General features: G+C 43.2%; 1 protein-coding gene across 2 annotated transcripts in view; it reads right to left on the reverse strand.

Annotated features, from left to right (window-relative positions):
* Window positions 1–12,906: 12,906 nt before the first annotated feature.
* Window positions 12,907–18,415, reverse strand: part of PPP2R2B (protein phosphatase 2 regulatory subunit Bbeta) — a 437,349-nt gene continuing 431,840 nt past the window's right edge. For both annotated transcript variants that reach the window (XM_063087040.1, XM_063087039.1), the window contains exons 9-10: window positions 15,942–16,033; window positions 12,907–13,186 (exon numbers count right to left, since the gene is read on the reverse strand). In XM_063087040.1, the coding sequence (XP_062943110.1) occupies window positions 12,907–13,186; window positions 15,942–16,033 (372 nt within the window). The remainder of the gene's footprint in view (window positions 13,187–15,941; window positions 16,034–18,415) is intronic.

Below are 18,415 nucleotides of genomic sequence, written 5' to 3' on the forward strand. Positions count from 1 at the left end.
GAGCACGGGAGTGTCTCTCTCTCTCTCTCTGCTCCACCATTTTCTTCCATGTGAGATCCCTGTACTGCTGTAAAGCCACCACCAAAGAAAAACCTCATCAGATGTGTTCCCTGGACTTTGGACCTCCGGTCTCTGAAACTGTAAGCAATAAATTTAATTCTGTTATGAATTACCCAGTTCCAGGTACTTTGTTATAAGCAACAGAAATGGGCTAATACAGGGGATTCCAACCACACTTACACTTTCTGCCAGTCTACAGCTATTTCTGTACCCCAATATTTTTTGAGGACACAACTTCCCAGATTTCTGGCACAAACTCTCAAAACCATATGTGTCCCATACAAATGTTTTGTGAATTAATTTTCTATTTTATGCCAAGGACTTGAAATGTCCATTTGGGATTTGATCAGGCAAAGGTCTTCCCAGGATGGGGGTGTCAACTCTAAGAACCATTTGGCATCCAAGGGAGATGCCTAGAGTAAGTCCTAAGCGAACTCGTCAGTGCTCTCTCCTTTACTTTACCTAAGAACAAGGTACGGGACATAAACTTGTATGGATTTAGGCCTTGAGGGTAATTGATGCTGACTTGCTTGATTGATAGAGACTGCTGAGAGTCCTGTTTTGGGGGAAAAGCATGTTTGAGGCTCTGGGTTCAATGGGAGACAACGTTGTGATTGATTGGTGATGTCTGTGATGGGTGCAGAAATGAGTGAAGTTACATCATGGGTGTTAGGTCATTGTCATGCCTGCCCTGATTTAATTTATTCAGTCAAATGGGATGATTTCAGATATAAAAGAGAGAACCAACTCAAACTGGTTTAAGCAAAAATGGGGTTCCTAGAGCTTTTAGGAGCAAAAGGAAAGTAAAAAAAATTACTTTTTGGTGTCTGGGGTTTGATCCCCATACTGGCCTGCAACCAAAAAAAAAGAAAAAAAAATTACTTCCTGTCACTGAATGACTCAGGCTAAGGGCTTTTGGCCTATTTTGACCTAGGACTCAAATGATACAAGGCTGGGTTTCTCTGTATGGGAACTGTTGATAACGATCATGATGATAACGGTAATGGCAGCTAACATATGCCACCCTTCAGTGTTCCAGGCACTGGCTTAAGCACTTTACATTTACTAGTTGATTTAATCTTCATAATGGGCCTATGAAGTTGGTGGTAGTATTATCATTTCCATTTATAGTATAGGTGAGGAAAGTGAGACATAGATTAAATAACTTGTTCAGGACTATGCAAGTGATGGAGCCACGATTAGAATCTGCTGGTCTGTTTCTAGAGCCTAGGCTCAAACCAGAGTTTTGGAAAACTACAGCCTGTGTGCAGAATGCTGTCCCTGTCCATTTTTTGTTTAAAAAAAAAAAATTGGAACACACAGCCACACTCATTTATTATGTATATTAATAGATGTTTTCACACTACAATGACAGAATTGGGTAGTTACAAGAGAGACTGTATGGCCTCCAAAGCCTGAAATATTTACTATCTGGCCTTTTATTGGAAGAATTTACTGATTCCTGCTCTAAACCACTAAAGCTATATTGGATTCTGCCATTTGTAGGCTTCATATGGTGGCAAGAGAGCTGCAGCTGCTCTGGTTCCTGATCCTTTTTTGCTCACATTCACCAGGAAAGAGCACATCTAATTCTCTGATTGCTCGAAGCTCTAGAATTGAGTCATGCTTGCTGTGATTTAGGTCATCTCTAAACGTAGCCGGGGCATGTTGGCTTGGCCCAGGCCCCCTGCTCCATTCCTGGAGGTAGGAGTGAGGCAGTGTCATTTAAGGTACATTGCTGGGGGTCAGGAAAGCATACTGCTCCCTAAGAACACATGGAAGGAGTTTACTGTAGAAAGGGCAGAATTCTGGGTAGTGAAAACCAATGTTGGCTGTATTAATAATGCCTTGTTTAGTGCATTTTCCTATTTAAAGAGGTAAATGGAAATATTTGTGAATGGAAATAGTCCAGTCATGTGCCGAGATAGAGATCTGGGGAGGCTTTACTTTCCACCCCCCCCCACACCTCCCACTAGAGGCTGGATGCTAATTAGTGATTTTTCTTTCTCAGGACTGTTAAGAAAAAGATCATTGGAAGTGGGACAATAAGGAAACATTTTGAAGGAAAAGGAGAGAAGTTGAAACTTTACCCTATTCCTAGTTCAACTGGCTCATACTCAATATGTCCAAAATCAGATTCCTCATCTTCCTCTTTTCCTCCCCTTGAACCTACTCCTGTTTCTTTATTCTCTATCTCTGTTCACACCATTGCTTATCATCTTAGCTACCAACCTAGGCATCTTTATTAATGTCCCTTTCTTTGTTAGCGCTCATCAGATCACTCTCTAAGTTATATTGATTTTACCTCTTCAGCTTTTCCTCCACTCCTAGTTCAGGTTCTTATCATGTCTCTCCTGGACCACTTCAATAGCTTCCTAAGTAGGCTCCCTGCCTTCAGTCTTGTCCACTTCAAATGTACCTTTTACACAGTTGCCAGAGCGATCTTCAAAAATGTAATTCCAGCTATGTCAATTCTCCCTGTAAAATCTTCTAGCAGCAATCCACAGCCTACTGAGTGACATCTGTGCTCTCTGAATGGCCCTCTGCAGTCTGGTCTCTGCTACCTCACCAGCACTTGAGCCAAGAGTCTTTCCTTTTAGCAAAATCAAACTTCTTATAATACTCAGAAAAAGGTGGTGCCTGTCAACCACGCATCTTTGTTCTTCTACAGCTGGCCTCTGTCATCTTTAGGATTTAACTCACTTGTGTTTCCTCCAGGAGATTGGATGTTCTAGCTCTGCATATCCATGATAACCTATGTATATCTTTGCTATTGCATTTACCATGTTGTATTTAAACGATCTGTTTGGAATGACATTTCCTATTAGACTGTATTCATTAAGGACAGGGACTATGTCTTGTTTATCTGCACCTTACTCTGTGTCACATGATCAGGTATGGAATAATTGGTGAAGTGATCTGCAGGAAGGCAAGATAATTCATAGCATTTAATCTTGTGGGTAGATGATATTTAATGTGGTAGATAAATGCAGTGGGCTCACCTGTGCACACCCGTGCCAATGTGGATGTCAGTGGCTATTGGTGTGAGGCATTCCTCCCAGCGCCACTTGCAGAAGTGTCTTTGAATGGTACCCCAGGCAGAAATGCTGAATGTTCCTTGAATAGGAATTAAAACTACTTATCAAGAACTTTCCCTAGGTTTGAGTTGACCCATTGGTTTTAGGCACATGGAAAAATGGAAAACAACCACCATAACAATGAAATAAAACTGATCTTCATAAGTTCAAGAGACCTGGTTTCTCTCCTGGCCTTGGAGTAACTCCCCGTGTAGCCTTGGAAAGTTGGCACTATCTTTCTGGTCTTGATATTTCTTTTTTTTTTTTTTTTTTTTAAAAGATGACCGGTAAGGGGATCTCAACCCTTGGCTTGATGTCGTCAGCACCACGCTCAGCCAGTGAGCAAACCGGCCATCCCTATACAGGATCCGAACCCGTGGCCTTGGTGTCATCAGCACCGCACTCTACCGAGTGAGCCACGGGCCGGCCTTGGTCTTGATATTTCTTTAGTAAGTTGCAGTGTCTCCAAAAGCAATAACATTCAGTTATTGCTCATCACTGGATAGTTCTATAATAATGAGCAGGTAAAAAAGGAGGCCACTACAGTCTTATGTGGAGTCATATAACCTTATTATCAACCAAGCCAGTGGAGTTTTAATTTGTAAATGGATCCCCAGTCCTGATGTAAATAAAAAATAAAAATAAAAATGAAAAATAAAAAAAATTTACATTCTCATTTCCAGGTTGTGTCTTTAAGCATCTGGGAAGCATCCTCCAATTCTATAGGAAGGATAATGAATTTGGAGATGATTCTCTGAGAGAAGAGTCTGTTAATGGGATATGGAGGCTGTGTGTGTGTGTGTGTGTGTGTGTGTGTGTGTGTGTGTGTGTGTGTGTTTGTGATGTCATGTTAAGAAGAATTTGTTTAGTGCTAGAGAACAAGGAAAAGCTGTAATCACTGTTCTTGCTGGAGCCTGCCCAGAATATCTCTTAGGACACAGGGGGACTCATCCGAGACTGATGGAGTTAATCATCTCTGTGCTGGTCAAAGTGAAGAGCTGCTTTGATCCATATTTCATTCCTGAAATGGGACATTCTTTTTGTACTTTGGAAGAGCCAGCTTTTTGAACTGAGCTTTCTTGTTCCGTGATGGACACTTTATCAGTTTCTATGGCATCTGTCCCATCTTCATTGAATGTACTCATCTTTGAGTTTCGGCTGATTCTTTCATCAAGAAACATCACAAGCATACCTGATTAACCTTTCTGCCTTTTCAAAAAGAATGTGAAAAATAAGAGCTATGTCCCTTATCTTGTCAGGGAGGAAATGAGGGGTTGAAAAGTGGAGGCTCCCTATTAAATAAATGCACCATTGAATTAAGAAAACAACCCCAGTCTCCCACCCTCTGCCTTCTTCCTATTAGAGTCCCATCATAGGCTGAAGAACCATTCTAGTAGCACTGTATCATGGCTAGCATCTAATATGACTGACTACAATCCTTCACTGAGAAATAGATTGTGTTTAACATGCGATTGGAATTGTTTGCTCTTCTTTTTGATAAATTCAGGCTGACTGTTCATAAGCCACCTGCATTTGGAGTTGCTAACCAGTGGCCTGTATGAAATATGACTTTCAATTATGCCACCGTCAGAGCAGCTGAAATAAGAAAGCCACATTAAGGAAAGTCAAGTTTTTTTATTGGAGTGACTTTGGCATGTAGAATAGAAAGCAGCATCCACACTTCACACATCCCCACCGACCTTATTGTCCACGCTCCTCCAATTTATTGTGGTACTTCTGGGCTGCCCCCAGAACCTCCCCTCCTATATTGTGGACACCCAAGTAAACAAAAATGCCAATCTTCTCCTGTCCCTGTCTTGCTGTATTAGGCATGTGCTCAGCTCTGAGAGATTTCTTTGGAGAACTGGCTTCCCTTGTCTCACCTCTTGCTTCCAAGTGTGGGAGGGTTGAGAATAATAGCTCTTGTCACTTCCCTTAGCCTTGTTATGGGGAATATTTAGTGCTGCAGCTGGGATGTGGGGGTAATATCTTGGATGTGATAATGTTGCTCCCTGCATCAGTGAACATGGTATTGATTGTAAGCTGTCAACCCTTCTGCATGCTTTGTAGGGTCCCAGAAGGCTAACTACTGTGGGGAGGGTAATGCATCAGGCAGGGACACATGTGCTCTATTAACTAACGCTGCAATCTGAGCTCAGTTGCTTGCTCTTAATGCATCGTGGCTCACTGGCTCTCAGTTTTTTAAAAAAATTTCCTGACTCCTTTGAGCTGTCCTGTGATACCATTTGGATCCCTATATACCAGGTTCTCCTTTATTCAAATTCCTGATAGCACGCCGCTAATCTTGTAAGCTTCCTGAGGGCAGGGGCTGTGCCTGACTTCCTCACTCATTTATGTGTTCACTCATTCAACAAATATTTGTTGAGCACCTGCTACAAACCATACACTGCTGTATGCTCTGGCGATACAAGAGTGGACTAAACAATATCTCAGTCCTCATGGAGCTTAGGGTGATCAGGACAAGCCTCTCTGAGGAGGCAACACGTGAGCTGAGCTTAACAATATATCCCCTATGCCTGGACTAATAATATTTGCTAAGTTATGGAAACCATAGTTCCTCAATTGAGCAGCTCATAGCCTTACTCTTGGAAAAGCCCCGATGTGTGGACCTCACTAAGCCCATGCATTATTATTTTTCAGATCATGCATTAGTGTCCCTCCACCTTATGTCCCTTACTTCCTTTGGTTTGCCTTCCTGCTTTTTACTAATCAGTTGTGATGGTTAATTCTAGGTGTCAACTTGATCAGATTAAGGAATACTGAGAAATCTGGTAAAGCTATCTTTTTAGATGTGTCCATGAGTACGTTTCCAGAAGAGATTAGTATGAGAGCCTGAGTGAACTGGATGGGAAAGACCCACCCTCAGTATGGTTGGGAACCATCCAATCCACTGGAGGCCTGGAGAGAACAAAAATGGAGAAAAAAGGTAAATCTCTCTATCTGCTGGAACTGGGATACACTCTGCTCTCCTGTCTGTGGACATCAGAGCTTGAGACTCTTCAGCTTTTTGGTTCCAGGACTTACACCAATGATACCGGCATCCAGGATTTATACCATGGACACCATCAGCTTGTCTAGTTCCGAGGCCTTTGGACTTGGACTGAACCACACTGCTGGCATCCAGTTGCAGACAACCTATTGTGGGACTTTTCTTCACAATCATATGAGCCAATTCCCCTAATAAATCCCCTCTCATATATTTATAGGCATACCCTATTGGTTCTGTCTCTCTGGAGAACCCTGACTAATACACCAGTCATACCAGAATATTATAAACTCCTTTAATACACCATATGATGTTTTGTCTTCACATGTCCTATCCTGATGTTTGGAATATTCTTTTCCTTTCTCTTGTCTGGGAATCTTTCAGCATCAACCTTAGATCACCTCCTCAGGAAGCTTCTGGTCTAGATGAGGTGCTCCTTTGCATTCTCCTGGCACCTTGAGGTACCCATTATAGTGCACATCACGCTGTTTTGTGGCACTAGCAGAACCGTAGCAATAAATGTTCATTGAGTGCATATTGCGGGCCAGGTACCCTTCTAAGACCTGTGTGTATTAAATCATCCTGTCTTCTCAGCAGTTTTATGAGATAGCTGCCATTTTTATCCTTATTTTATCAATAAGGAAATTGAGACACAGAGAGGTTAAGTCATTTGTGCAGAGTTGCTCAGCTTTTGAGAGATGGAGCTCAGATTTCAAACCAAGCAAGTAAGCAGGTTGGCAGGCTTGGACCCCTGGGATCTTAAACAAGACATTCAACTGCTGCCATTGCCTGTAAAGCTTGTCCATACCCCCTACTATGCTGTAAGCTCTATGAAGACAGGAGCTGTCTCTACTGCTTCCACAGAGCACCCTGGCACAGGGCTTGGCGGGCAGTACACGATAAATCATTAAACAAATGAATCAATAGAATTCACCCAACTGATGGAACCAGCCCAAATGCCCATCATCAGATGAGTGGATACGGAAAATATGGTACATCTACACAATGGAATACTACTCAGCTATAAAAACGAATGAAATACTGCCATTTGCAACAACATGGATGGACCTTGAGAGAATTATATTAAGTGAAACAAGTCAGGCACAGAAAGAGAAATACCACATGTTCTCACTTATTAGTGGGAGCTAAAAGTTAATATATAAATTCACACGCGCACACACACACACACACACACACACACACACACACACACACACACAAAACGGGGGGGGGAGAAGATATAACAACCACAATTACTTGAAGTTGATACGACAAGCAAACAGAAAGGACATTGTTGGGGGGGAGGGGGGGAGGGAGAAGGGAGGGAGGTTTTGGTGATGGGGAGCAATAATCAGCCACAATGTATATCGACAAAATAAAATTAAAAAAAAAAAATTCACCCAACTGAGTGACTATTGAGTGTCAAGATGTTGCTTTTCCTTTTGCCAATGAAGCAGCCCCTCCCTCAGTTCTACTCCAGCCTCCCTGCTGTCCTCCTTGACCCCCACAAGAATGTACTACCCTGGCTGGAAGGGTGCAGCACATCACTAACTAACCAGAGCGAGAGTCCCAGCACTTACGCTTGGTCCCACTTCCCTGTGGTCTCTGGGTTTCTGTACTAGGATGCATTCTGGAGAAAGGTTCTCTCTGTTCCCTCTCTGACCACCAAAGATAGAATCCAAAATGAGTGCTGAGGTGGGTATGCAGGGAGGGCTTCGGTGGGAGCTGTCCATCCAAGAAAACCAAGGTTGACTTTTCAGGGATTGGGGAGTAGGAGTGGACTGGGATCTGGCTTAGCAGTAGCTAAGACACTGTTTCTGGCCCGAAAGGGATCATTGTTTTGACGGTAACTAAGGCAGAAATTGGCAGAGACGGCAAATCATGTTGGTTCTGCCACTAGCGGTTTAACCAGTGGGGCATGGAAGATCTAAATTGGGGGATGGTTAATCGACAATAATAAGGTCAGGGTCAGCAGTCGGAGACCTCTGTGAGCCACTTGACTTTACCCTCTGCTTTGGTGACAGGCTAAATTTGTATTCCTGGTCAGCTGTCAGGCAGTATTTACTCACAGAGATATGGTATGCTTGTGAGTATCCTCACTAATGAGAATAAACGAGCCAAAGTTTCTATGCAGTACCAATCACTGTGATGGAAGAGATACAGATCTAGATAAAACTCGTGGCTGTGTCACAACTATAGAAATAAAATATAGTTACTATCAAGGGGTCGTAATGATTTTAAAAAGTGCCTAGCCCAATGCCTATCACATAACTGCCCAGTAAATATTGGTTTCCTTTTATTCCTTCCATCTATTTTACATTTAAAGACAGTGCTTGGATACAAGGGCTTAATCCATACTAGTTACTGGGTGAATGAAAGAAAGAGGGGGTGGGCTGGTTTTGGCAAATCAAAAATTTGTTTCTAATGGAAAGAGAGAAACATTGGCTTCCTGCTCCCATCCCAAACCTGTTCTTGCTCCAGTTCCCAGCATATGTTGTTCTATTGGAAATACTGTATCATGCTTTGTCTTTTGAGCTGACTGTTTTAAAACTGCTTAGGTGTCACTTATTCTGAGAAACCTTTTCTTATCGCTCCTTGATTAACCATGTCTTCCTCTTCACTCCTTCTGCACTTTGTACATATTTCATTGTATGTAAATATGTTTACAAAATACACATCACTCCTACGTGAGTGCTGTCTTTCCCAGGGCAAGGCTGGGGCTCATATAGTCATCCCCTCTTATCTGTTGGGGATACTTTCCAAGACCCCAATGGATGCCTGAGAACACAGTACCAAATCCTATGTACTTTGTTTTTTCCTATACATAGATTCCTATGATAAAGTTTAATTTATAAATTAGGCATAATAAAGAAATTAACAATAACCAATAATAAAGTAGAACAATCATAACAATATACTGTAACAAAAGTTATGTGAATGTGGTCTCTCTCTTAAAATATCTTATTGTACTGTTCTCACCTATTTTGGGGACCACAGTTGACTGTGGGTAATTGAAACCACAGAAAGCGAAACCACAGATAAGGGGGCCTACTGTGTATCTAAGTGACTCTAGCCCCTTGCCTAGTGCCTTGCTGCCTGACACATCCCAGGTAATCAATGAATCTTTAATATCAATGAATGTATGGGTCATTACTGGTACTCGTTTTCTAATCAGTAACTTCTGTCTATATTGGAGGGTACTTCAAAAAGTTCATGAAAAAAATAGAATTAAAAAATACTAAAATTTCCATGAACTTTTTGAAGTACCATCGTGTGTGTGTGTGTGTGTGTGTGTGTGTGTGTGTGTGTATGAATGATTTGGGAGTAAATGAACTAAAATACATGTGAAATTTGTAGAACAAAGCCTGGCCCATAATAAATGCTGAATAAATGTTCAAATCAGGTATTTGAACCAGTATTTTAACAGCTCTGGCTTTAGAGTCAGAGACCTTGACTTGGATCCTGGTTCCGTCTCTTACTGCTCATGTGCCCTTGGCTAGTTGGCAACTTGAGTCTACTTCCTCATTTGCAAATGGGAGTAATAATGGCATCATGGGGTTAAGGTGAGGAGGTGAGGAGATAATGCTGAGACACTAGCATGTCCTCGGTGAGTGCTGTTGCTCTTATTACTTTATGATGCTTTAAACCAATAGAAGAGTAAAGGCATGAGCCAGACTTTGAGGAGCTGAGAGGTAAGCTGGTTCCTACTGCCCCTCTATCTGTGTGCACCTCTCTCCTGGATGCTGGCTGGTGTCTTCCTTCTTTATTTCTTCTGACTCGTTTTCCTCCTCCTGACGAGAAAGCATGGATGTCTGCCAAAGTTCAGCTTTTGGAATTGCTTGTTTTTAAATGTCAAGAACTGAATGTTGCATTAGGATGATTTTAATAAAAGCCCAGGAGGGTGTGGCTTTCAAGTTCCTTAATTCAACTGAATCCTCCAGTTGTAACATGACGGCTCTTACCAAGCAGCAGGACTTGCAGTAGTGCAGGGTCCTTAGAACTGAACAAACTGTTGGAAAGCTGGCAAATCAGTTTAAGTGCTTTTAGCATCAGCTAGAAAAGAGACTGACTTCTGTATGTGGCCAACTAAGAAATATCACCAGCATGGTGGCTGTGGGAGATCACAAATGTGCAGTACGTAGTTCGGCACCAGGCAAAGAGCAGATGACTGGTGAAACATGCTGGCTATTGCTCCCAAGGCCTGTCTCTAGGGCCTTCCCCTCCTGCTTGTGGCTAGGAGTCTTGGATGTTTGCTCTGAGGCCTTCTTCATATGGGATGAAGGAGAAGAAAGCTACCCTGTGTTTTTGCTGCTGTCTGGAAAATTCTCCCTACTTTCTGGGTCTCAGGTTGTGTGTATATGTGCTGAAGGTGCTGGACTAGTGTAGAGACTTTTATTTGGAGTCTACTGCAGGGGGCCTGTGAACCCCTTAAACCGTGACCAGAATTGTTCATGTGAGTTCTGGGGAGCACTGTTGACTCCAACATGTGAAGAACCAGGCTGGCTTCTTAGCTCACTTCGGATCCCTGTACTGGCTAGCTGCCAAAAAAAACCAAAAAAAACCAAACAAAAAACCCCCAAAACATAAACCTGGCACATCAGAACTGCGATTTCATGAATATTATTTCTTTGGAGGAGGCTAAGTCTTGCTTTTAAGGAAATGTGCCTTACATAAATGTTAAGGGGTGAGTTGATGCTTAAGTTTGAGTAACAGTGATTGGTCCCAACCTGCCACCTAGTACAGACAGAGGAACTGAGTCCTAGAGAAGTGGAGAAAAGTCCATTGAGGTAGTTAACAGTAAACTTAGGACACAACCCAGTGGTCCTCCGATCACAGCACAATTCTCTATGAGCTAGACAAGTTTCTGACTTTCAGATCTCCTCAAGAACATTGTCCAAGTCAGGCAAGAAATCCTGCCCAGACAGTTTCCACCTGGGCCACTTTACTTGCAATGCCAGAGGAGAGGATTTCATTGCAGGAAAAATAAGAGACACTGAGAAAGTCACATCTTCGTCCCCAGGCTCCCTCGATTTTGAGCTGTACCTCTTCCAAGTTGTAATGTTCAGGAAATCAGGCTGTGTGTCACAAAATTGTTTGTACTCAAGTAGATAGTTATTTACCTCCCCCAAAGCTGTTATTAAGTGAATAGTAGCTTAGAAGTAAGGCAAATATGATTCTTTCACTGTTTTTCTCCTCAAAGCAAATTACACTTGAAAGCTGGGACTTCTGATAAATGCACAAACTGAAAGAAAATTTCTCTTTCAATGAAAAACACTCATCTCAAGCCATTTCCCATTCACTCAGTGGAAGTTAGAGGAAATGCATCATCAAGACAAGATACAGAGACATGCACCCAGACCCAGCTTTCTGGACACCCACTCCCTATGCCTCCTCTCCAAATTTATAAATCCCTTGAATTCACTTAGTGCCCTTCCCAGAGGTGTGCCATATAGAACCTTCTGGAAGTGGCTTTTAAGAAGTTGTAAGTCTGAATCCCCAACTGGGGGAAGGATGAAGCAGCCCCCACAGCTTCAATCAGACCTCCTTCGCTCTGATGTCACAGCTCCTTGATCCCCCCACATTTCACTTTTGTAGGAGGAGAGCCTCCCAGTCTATTTTTCCAGATGGTGAGCTTTGGGAGGTTAGACATGCTTGATTAGACTTTACAAATCAGCACTTTTACTGGCCATTTTTGTTCTAAGTACAATGGAGATTGATGGATTATTACTTTTGGTTACCAGGACCAGGAGGAGGAGAGGGGGCTGCTCAGAAGACACACCCCGAAAGAACAGACCAGCCTTTCTCAGGCAGCCAGGGGTGGTGCCCCTGTGTTCAACTTACTGTTTCATTTAGAACATTGGATAATAAGCAACCAGGACTCAGCCTTTAATAAATAAGCTAGAAAAGGTTGAAGAGAAAAAGCTACCGAACACTTAAGTAGAGGGTTATAGGGAGCCATTTAAAAGGACAAAAAGCAAGAGTAACGAAGCAGCAGATGGAATCTGGCCCTACAAAGCCTTGCCAGGCTAACAAATTCTGAGAAGACTGTGTAGAAAGTGTTCTCTTTATGTCCCCTGAAGCATTCATGGCATTTCCTAGCCAAATTCTCAGGCTGTTTCTATGGCCCTTACAAAGAGTACAGCAGTACTGACGCTCCCCTCCCTTTCACTCTGTGTCCTCTTCTCAGCCTTGGGAAAGATATTTCTGGCTCAAATGAAATTGTTAAAAAGAAAGTGGAAAACGGGAATTGAAAAAAAAAAAGGTGAAGGATGGGCAGGAGATACTGACAAGTTCTGATGTTTCGCAAAACAAGGAGGATTTGTCTAAGAGTAAACAGTGTTTATTTTTTGTTGATTTTCAATCAAATGGAATTGCTTAATTAAAAAAAAAAAAACCTCTCTTCTCCTTAAATACTACAGACAACCTCATTTTATCGCAGCAGACACCTAGAAACAAAACACTGGACCCACCAGAGAAAACTGGGCAATAAAAGCATCAGAAATTCAAGTCAACTATGGAAGAATTACTGTTAGCTGGCAGCTTTCAGTTCTAAACAGAAGTGTCCCAAACCTGTTGGGTTTGACAATAGTTTCTTAGAACTGGGGAGCTGGGAAAGTTGGACTCCTTTTTATTCTATTCCAATTGTTTTCTGCATAGGGAAATTAAAGTCAAATGTATCATCGAATGAAGACCCAAAGAAACATTAAAAACTCGTTTGACTAGTATTCAGTATGTGAGATTATTAAGTAATAACTTGTCCTCCTAGTTAACCTTGTCCTGGAATATATATAGGTTATTTGTAGCCGCCACTGCTATAATATTTTCTGAAGGATGCCAAGCTGTATGCAAGATCTTTTTGCTAAAGTCCAGGCTGTCGACACTGATCTCGTCTTTTCTCCTCTTGCCCCCCACGCACACTTTTCGGGGTTTGAGGATAGCCCGAGGTTTGCTGTTTTCCCTTGAGGCCTCAAGGGTCACATCACGTTTGGTGTTTCGGTCAAACATCCTGAAGAAGTTGTTGTAGGAGCCCGTCATGATGACACTGCAAAGTAGAGAGGAAATAGGGAGTGACTGAGTGTTACGGAGAAAGGTAGTAACATATCCTGACTGTGTCCTTCTGGAGCAAACACCACCACACCCATGGTCAGCTTGTGGCACCACTGGTTGTATTAAAAACAATAAAACCAAACAGGCTCTGCAGCGTGGGTGCTGACTGCAGTGTGGGTGCTGACTTCCATTTGAATCACTAAGAGCAAGAAGCTCTTTGGTTGGGCTTGGGCATGAAGGATGGTAATAACCCTCCTAATTATTTACTTTTATCCAATAGATTCCTTTTGGTTCTTTGGCTCAGTAAAGGAATCCAGTGGTTTTAATGATCCAGCCCTTCCTACCTGCCATCAGGACTGAGAGACTAGAATGAGGTCGTGAAAGCACAGCTGCTGTAGGGGGTTCCTGGGCTGTCCAGCCTCTAGGACTTCACGCATCAGCATGGTGGGAGAAATGCCGGTAGCACAGTGCACTGACCCTGGGGTGTCCTCTCCTCTTCTAAGAACCAGCTCTAAATTCAGCCCTCCCAGAAAACTTATCTACAAAATGCATGTCATCATGGTCTTACTCACGGAGAGAGGAACCAAATTCAATTTTAAAAGGATTTGAGATGGTGAAATAAGATTTTGTAGTAGATGGACAGATGGTTTGTACGTTTTTACAGGAGTTATCCATTCTCAGGGATATCTGCAATCAATCAGGAGAGCAGTGAATGCCTAAAACCCTCCAGAGGCAAGGCACTGAATCTTTAATGGTGACATTTCAGACACGGTGACAGGTGAGGGGGAGAGAGCTAGTCCCTGGGTGAGGGATCTGCAAGGGCTCCTTAAGTACCATCCCATGGGGGCATCCCCACCGGAGAGGCTGGCTTGGAACAGCCCATGCAGAGACCTAGAGGCAGAAGTCCTGGAGGGAGTGTGGTGGAGGGGTGGTGAGGGAGCAGGTGACCGGTTCACACAGGCCCTCTACTCTGTGTGAGGTGAAGTCATCACAGAAAGGACCGCTGAGCTTGCTGGGTTTCTCTAGATTGTAAAGGTGCGAGGACGAAGGCAGGGAGACCGGCTGTAACCTGGGTGACAGATGACGGCTTGGGCCAGGGTGAGAGCAGTGGTGGGAAGTTGTCAGATTCTCTGCTTGTTTTGGGTACTTTGTCAGCTGTGCCAGGCAAATTAATCAAAGTTAGATTTTGTCCATGAACTGTATTTATACTAGTGTGAATGGTTATTACGTTGCCAGGCCGGGCGCTGAGGGCTTTACCTCTCAGCTCTCACTTCAACTTCCAACGCGAGGAATTTTCAGAGAAGTCAATTGCACAGGGTCCCATTGCTAGTAAGTGGCAAAGTCCGGCCTCAAATCTACCTGTGCCTGACTCCAGGGAAAGAGCATGCAGCCACAAGGCCTCACGGCTTCCCATGCACAGATACTCACTTCCCCTACCCTGCCCCGACTTATTTTTAAACAAGTAAGAGAAAGACTTTTTTTTTTGGCGGGGGGTGGATCTCAACCTTATCTAAACGAGAAATAAAATTTCCAATGGTGATGTTATAGAGAAGATGTTGATCTTAGAATTCAAACTCAAAACTTCTTACTATTGTCTCTACTACTTTCTAGTTTATGAGTTTGGGCAGGTTACCTTATCTTGCTAAGCCTCAGTTTCCTCAACTGTAAAGTGGGGATGATGAAAACAACCTCGTTGGACTGGGTGGGATTAAATAAAAAAATGCATGTGAAGGTGCCTGGAACATAGTGGGTGCCAAATAAGTGTAGTTTTTGAATCTAGGCTAAGATAGAAAGGAAATTGAAGCAATAAACATGGAAATAATGTTATATCTATTAATAATAAACAATGAATGAATAAATGTTTATAAATATAAATAAATAATAAGGCGATAGGGCTGGCTTTTTTTCCCCTTGGGGGATTTTGTTCATACGTCTCAGTCGCTTTGCTTTCTGTCCAATACCAACCGGACAGTGTGACTTGGGTCTTTTGCCATGTGGTGACTCCTTATGTCCTTTTAAGTAGGGGGTTCATTTTGGGTCAGTGGCAAAGAAAGCCACAAAACAGGCAGAGAGAGATGGCTTGTGCTCACTCTAAGCTTGAATCTGAGTGTCTTTCCATAAAAGAATTTCCATGTTTCCAAACATTATTATTATTGGTGTCACCTTCATCAAGAAACTAAACCAGCCCCTGGTAGCCTGCACTTAGTTCTCACAGAAGTCAGAATCATCTGTATGTGTCAAACTAAAAATGAACTATTAGGAGGTAATATGAAGTATTGTTGAAATCAAAGGCCTTAAAACAGTCATAAATCACTTTGAAGGAATGTGATAAATGAGGTCAGTAGAATTCAGCTGATGAACCACTAGGGCCTTTGTCCAGGTATACACTAGCAGCTTCAAGGGATGATTTTGATCTAGAAAGCCCACTTTGCAGTAATCTGAACTGCTCAGGCTGGAATTTGCTGGCGGATTATAAGTGATCTTCATTTTGGCATGTTGACCTAGCTCTGGGGTATCTTATGTGGAAAAGATAGGACTTTCTTATTGACATTAAATGGTCACCTGTGCCAGTCCTGAGAAAGGATTCAAGGGTCTCACCACATTCTTCCCAGGCTGGACCTCAAGGACATAGCACATCCTGGCCAGGTCTGACCCGCCTTTCGCTATACTCCACTTAGGATAAAGTGCCCAGAGCCTCCTCTAGGTGAGGGTCCACCTCTGGAAGGGTGTCCCACCACAGCCTTTCTTACCTGTCTGACCCATTCCACACACATTCAAATTTATCAAAAATGCAATCATTTTCATAGAGAGAGCACAGCTTGCTGCGGAGGTAGTCATGAACCTGGGGAGGAAACATATCAAGGTCAGTTATTACTGTAAAAATTGATATTTCTGAGGACACCTCCTCTGCTGACATGAGCTGTTAATTCTTTCAGTGACCACATGCTTCAGATCACGTAGCACTGGATCTGAATCCAGGCTTGGCCCTTTCTAGCTGTGGGATGTTAGGATGGGTTGTCGAGCTTCTCATGTGGCCAGCGTGAATTAAAAAAGCTTGTGTGCGTAGACGGTGGCATAGAACAGGCCCAATAAATGGTAGATTCCCATTTTCTAAGCTGATTTGCTCACAGGCTTTTGAGAACACCATTCAACAAGTATTTGTTGAATACCTGCTATGTGCTTGGGATAGAACAGTGAACCAAACACCCTGTGGTATTTTCAACCCAGTATCAGGGGAGAGACCAAGTAAATATAGATCACTTAGACGGTGATAAAATTATAGAACAAAAACATTTGGAAAAGAGATTGGGACATCTGGGAGGGGTACTGTTGTATGTATGGTGAGTAGCCAAGGCTTCACCCGGTAAGGCAGCATGGGAGGAGCTGCCTGCAGGAGATGAATGAGCCACAACCATATCTGGGGGAAAGACCTTCCAAGCATAGGGAACAGCCAGTGCAAAGGCTCAGAGGCAGAAGTCCTGGAAGGAGAGTGTGGTGGAGGGGTGGTGAGGGAGCAGGTGACTGGTTCACATAAGCCTTCTAGCCTGCTGGGTTTCACTAGATTGTAAAGGTGCGAGGACGAAGGCAGGGAGACCAGCTGTAACCTGGGTGACAGATGATGGCTTGGGCCAGGGTGAGAGCAGTGGCAGGAAGTGGTCAGATTCTCCACTTGTTTGGAGTGAGAAGTGATAGGGCTTAGATCAACTCTGAGGTGTGGGGGAAAAAAAAAAAAACAGGAGTCAAAGATAGTTTCCAGATCTTTATCCTGAGCAAGTGGAAGGATGGAGACACCATGTTCATTTTTGGGTACGATAATTTGGAGATGTCTCTGCAAGCAGAGGTGTTGAATAGACTCCGAGATGAAAGGGGCAGCCCTGGGCTATGTGGCAATTCTCTTTCTCTTTTTCAGTGAAATAAGCAGCAAGGTTATCAGCTGAAAGTGAGGAGGGAGGGGCATGGTTGGGAAATAGTGTAGGATTGCTGGGGGGCACCGGGGGACGCTGGAAGTGATTGGACGTGAATTTCAAATGAGGCTGGTCAGCACAGTTGGGTATTTTTCTCCAGCTACATTCAGCAACTCAGGTATAGATGCAGATGGACAGATGAAGAAGGTTCAGAGGGTTCAATTTTTCTAGGGTAATCCTTCCTGAACTCACTAGTAGAGAGTGGTAAAATAACGGCCATACCCAATATGCTAGCTTGTTATAATTGGCCAGGCGCTTTATCCATACAAATCTCTCTTTATGTCCAAAACCATCTTATGTTGTAGGTACTATCATCCTATTCACTTTAATGGAACATGAATCACAGGGATAATGACATTATCTGTCCAAGATCACACAGGAAAGAACGTGACAGAGTGGAAGGTGCACCCTCGTCTTTGGGTTCTGGTGCACACCTTCGGAGCTACTCTAGCAACCTGCCTCCTGCTTGCTGCACTTCATTAGCCTCCCCTGACATGGGGTCTCTTAGACAGGAGCTGTGATAATGAACTCAAGTGAGGCCAAGAGAGGGGGAGTTAGGACTGAATGAAGGCAGAAAGTTGTTTCCCAGGGCACTGTGAAACTTTGTTTAGATTAACGCTTAGAGTGATGGTTCAATCTCCTTTTGCCTACAGCCCGGGTCCCTTCTCTCCTGATGCTGAGAGTTCTGTTGGATGCTGAGCTCGGAGGCTCAGTTGTGGGCTTAGGATTGGGCAAAGGAATGAGGTCGGATTCATCCTATGTTATATGAGATGTTTTGGGTATTTGAGAGCTCTCTGAGTTATTTGGATTGTGTAATTATTTCCAACTCTGCAAATTAATTTCCCCACCTTTAATCTCTTGTTCTCAAACAGTTCCAGGCCTTGTCAGGGTAACTGCTTCTGTGCTACTGTGACAAGGGAATCCATCTGCAGCAGGGCTTTTGGTGTCGTTAGATGCATTTGGAAGATGCAAGGGGGAGGCTTGTGTCCTGCTCTTATAGAGGTATCCCTGCTACAAACTAACTCATTGACTCCCCTGGGGGCAGAGCAGTAAAGGTTTATAAATAGGGCAGTGGTTCCACCTGCCTCTTCTTTATGACCCTTTCCTGTTCTCTCACCATTCACCTTTGGCATTTTGTCTTACAGAAACACCACAGGTGAGTAATAAGTGTCAAAACTTGTGTGCCTGGGAAGTGTGGACCCATTAGCAGGAACTACATTGCTGAGAGCTCCATCAATAATTCTAGAAAAATAAGTCAG

The sequence above is a fragment of the Cynocephalus volans genome, chromosome 2, assembly GCF_027409185.1.
Source record: "Cynocephalus volans isolate mCynVol1 chromosome 2, mCynVol1.pri, whole genome shotgun sequence".
Taxonomy (NCBI): Eukaryota; Metazoa; Chordata; class Mammalia; order Dermoptera; family Cynocephalidae; genus Cynocephalus; species Cynocephalus volans.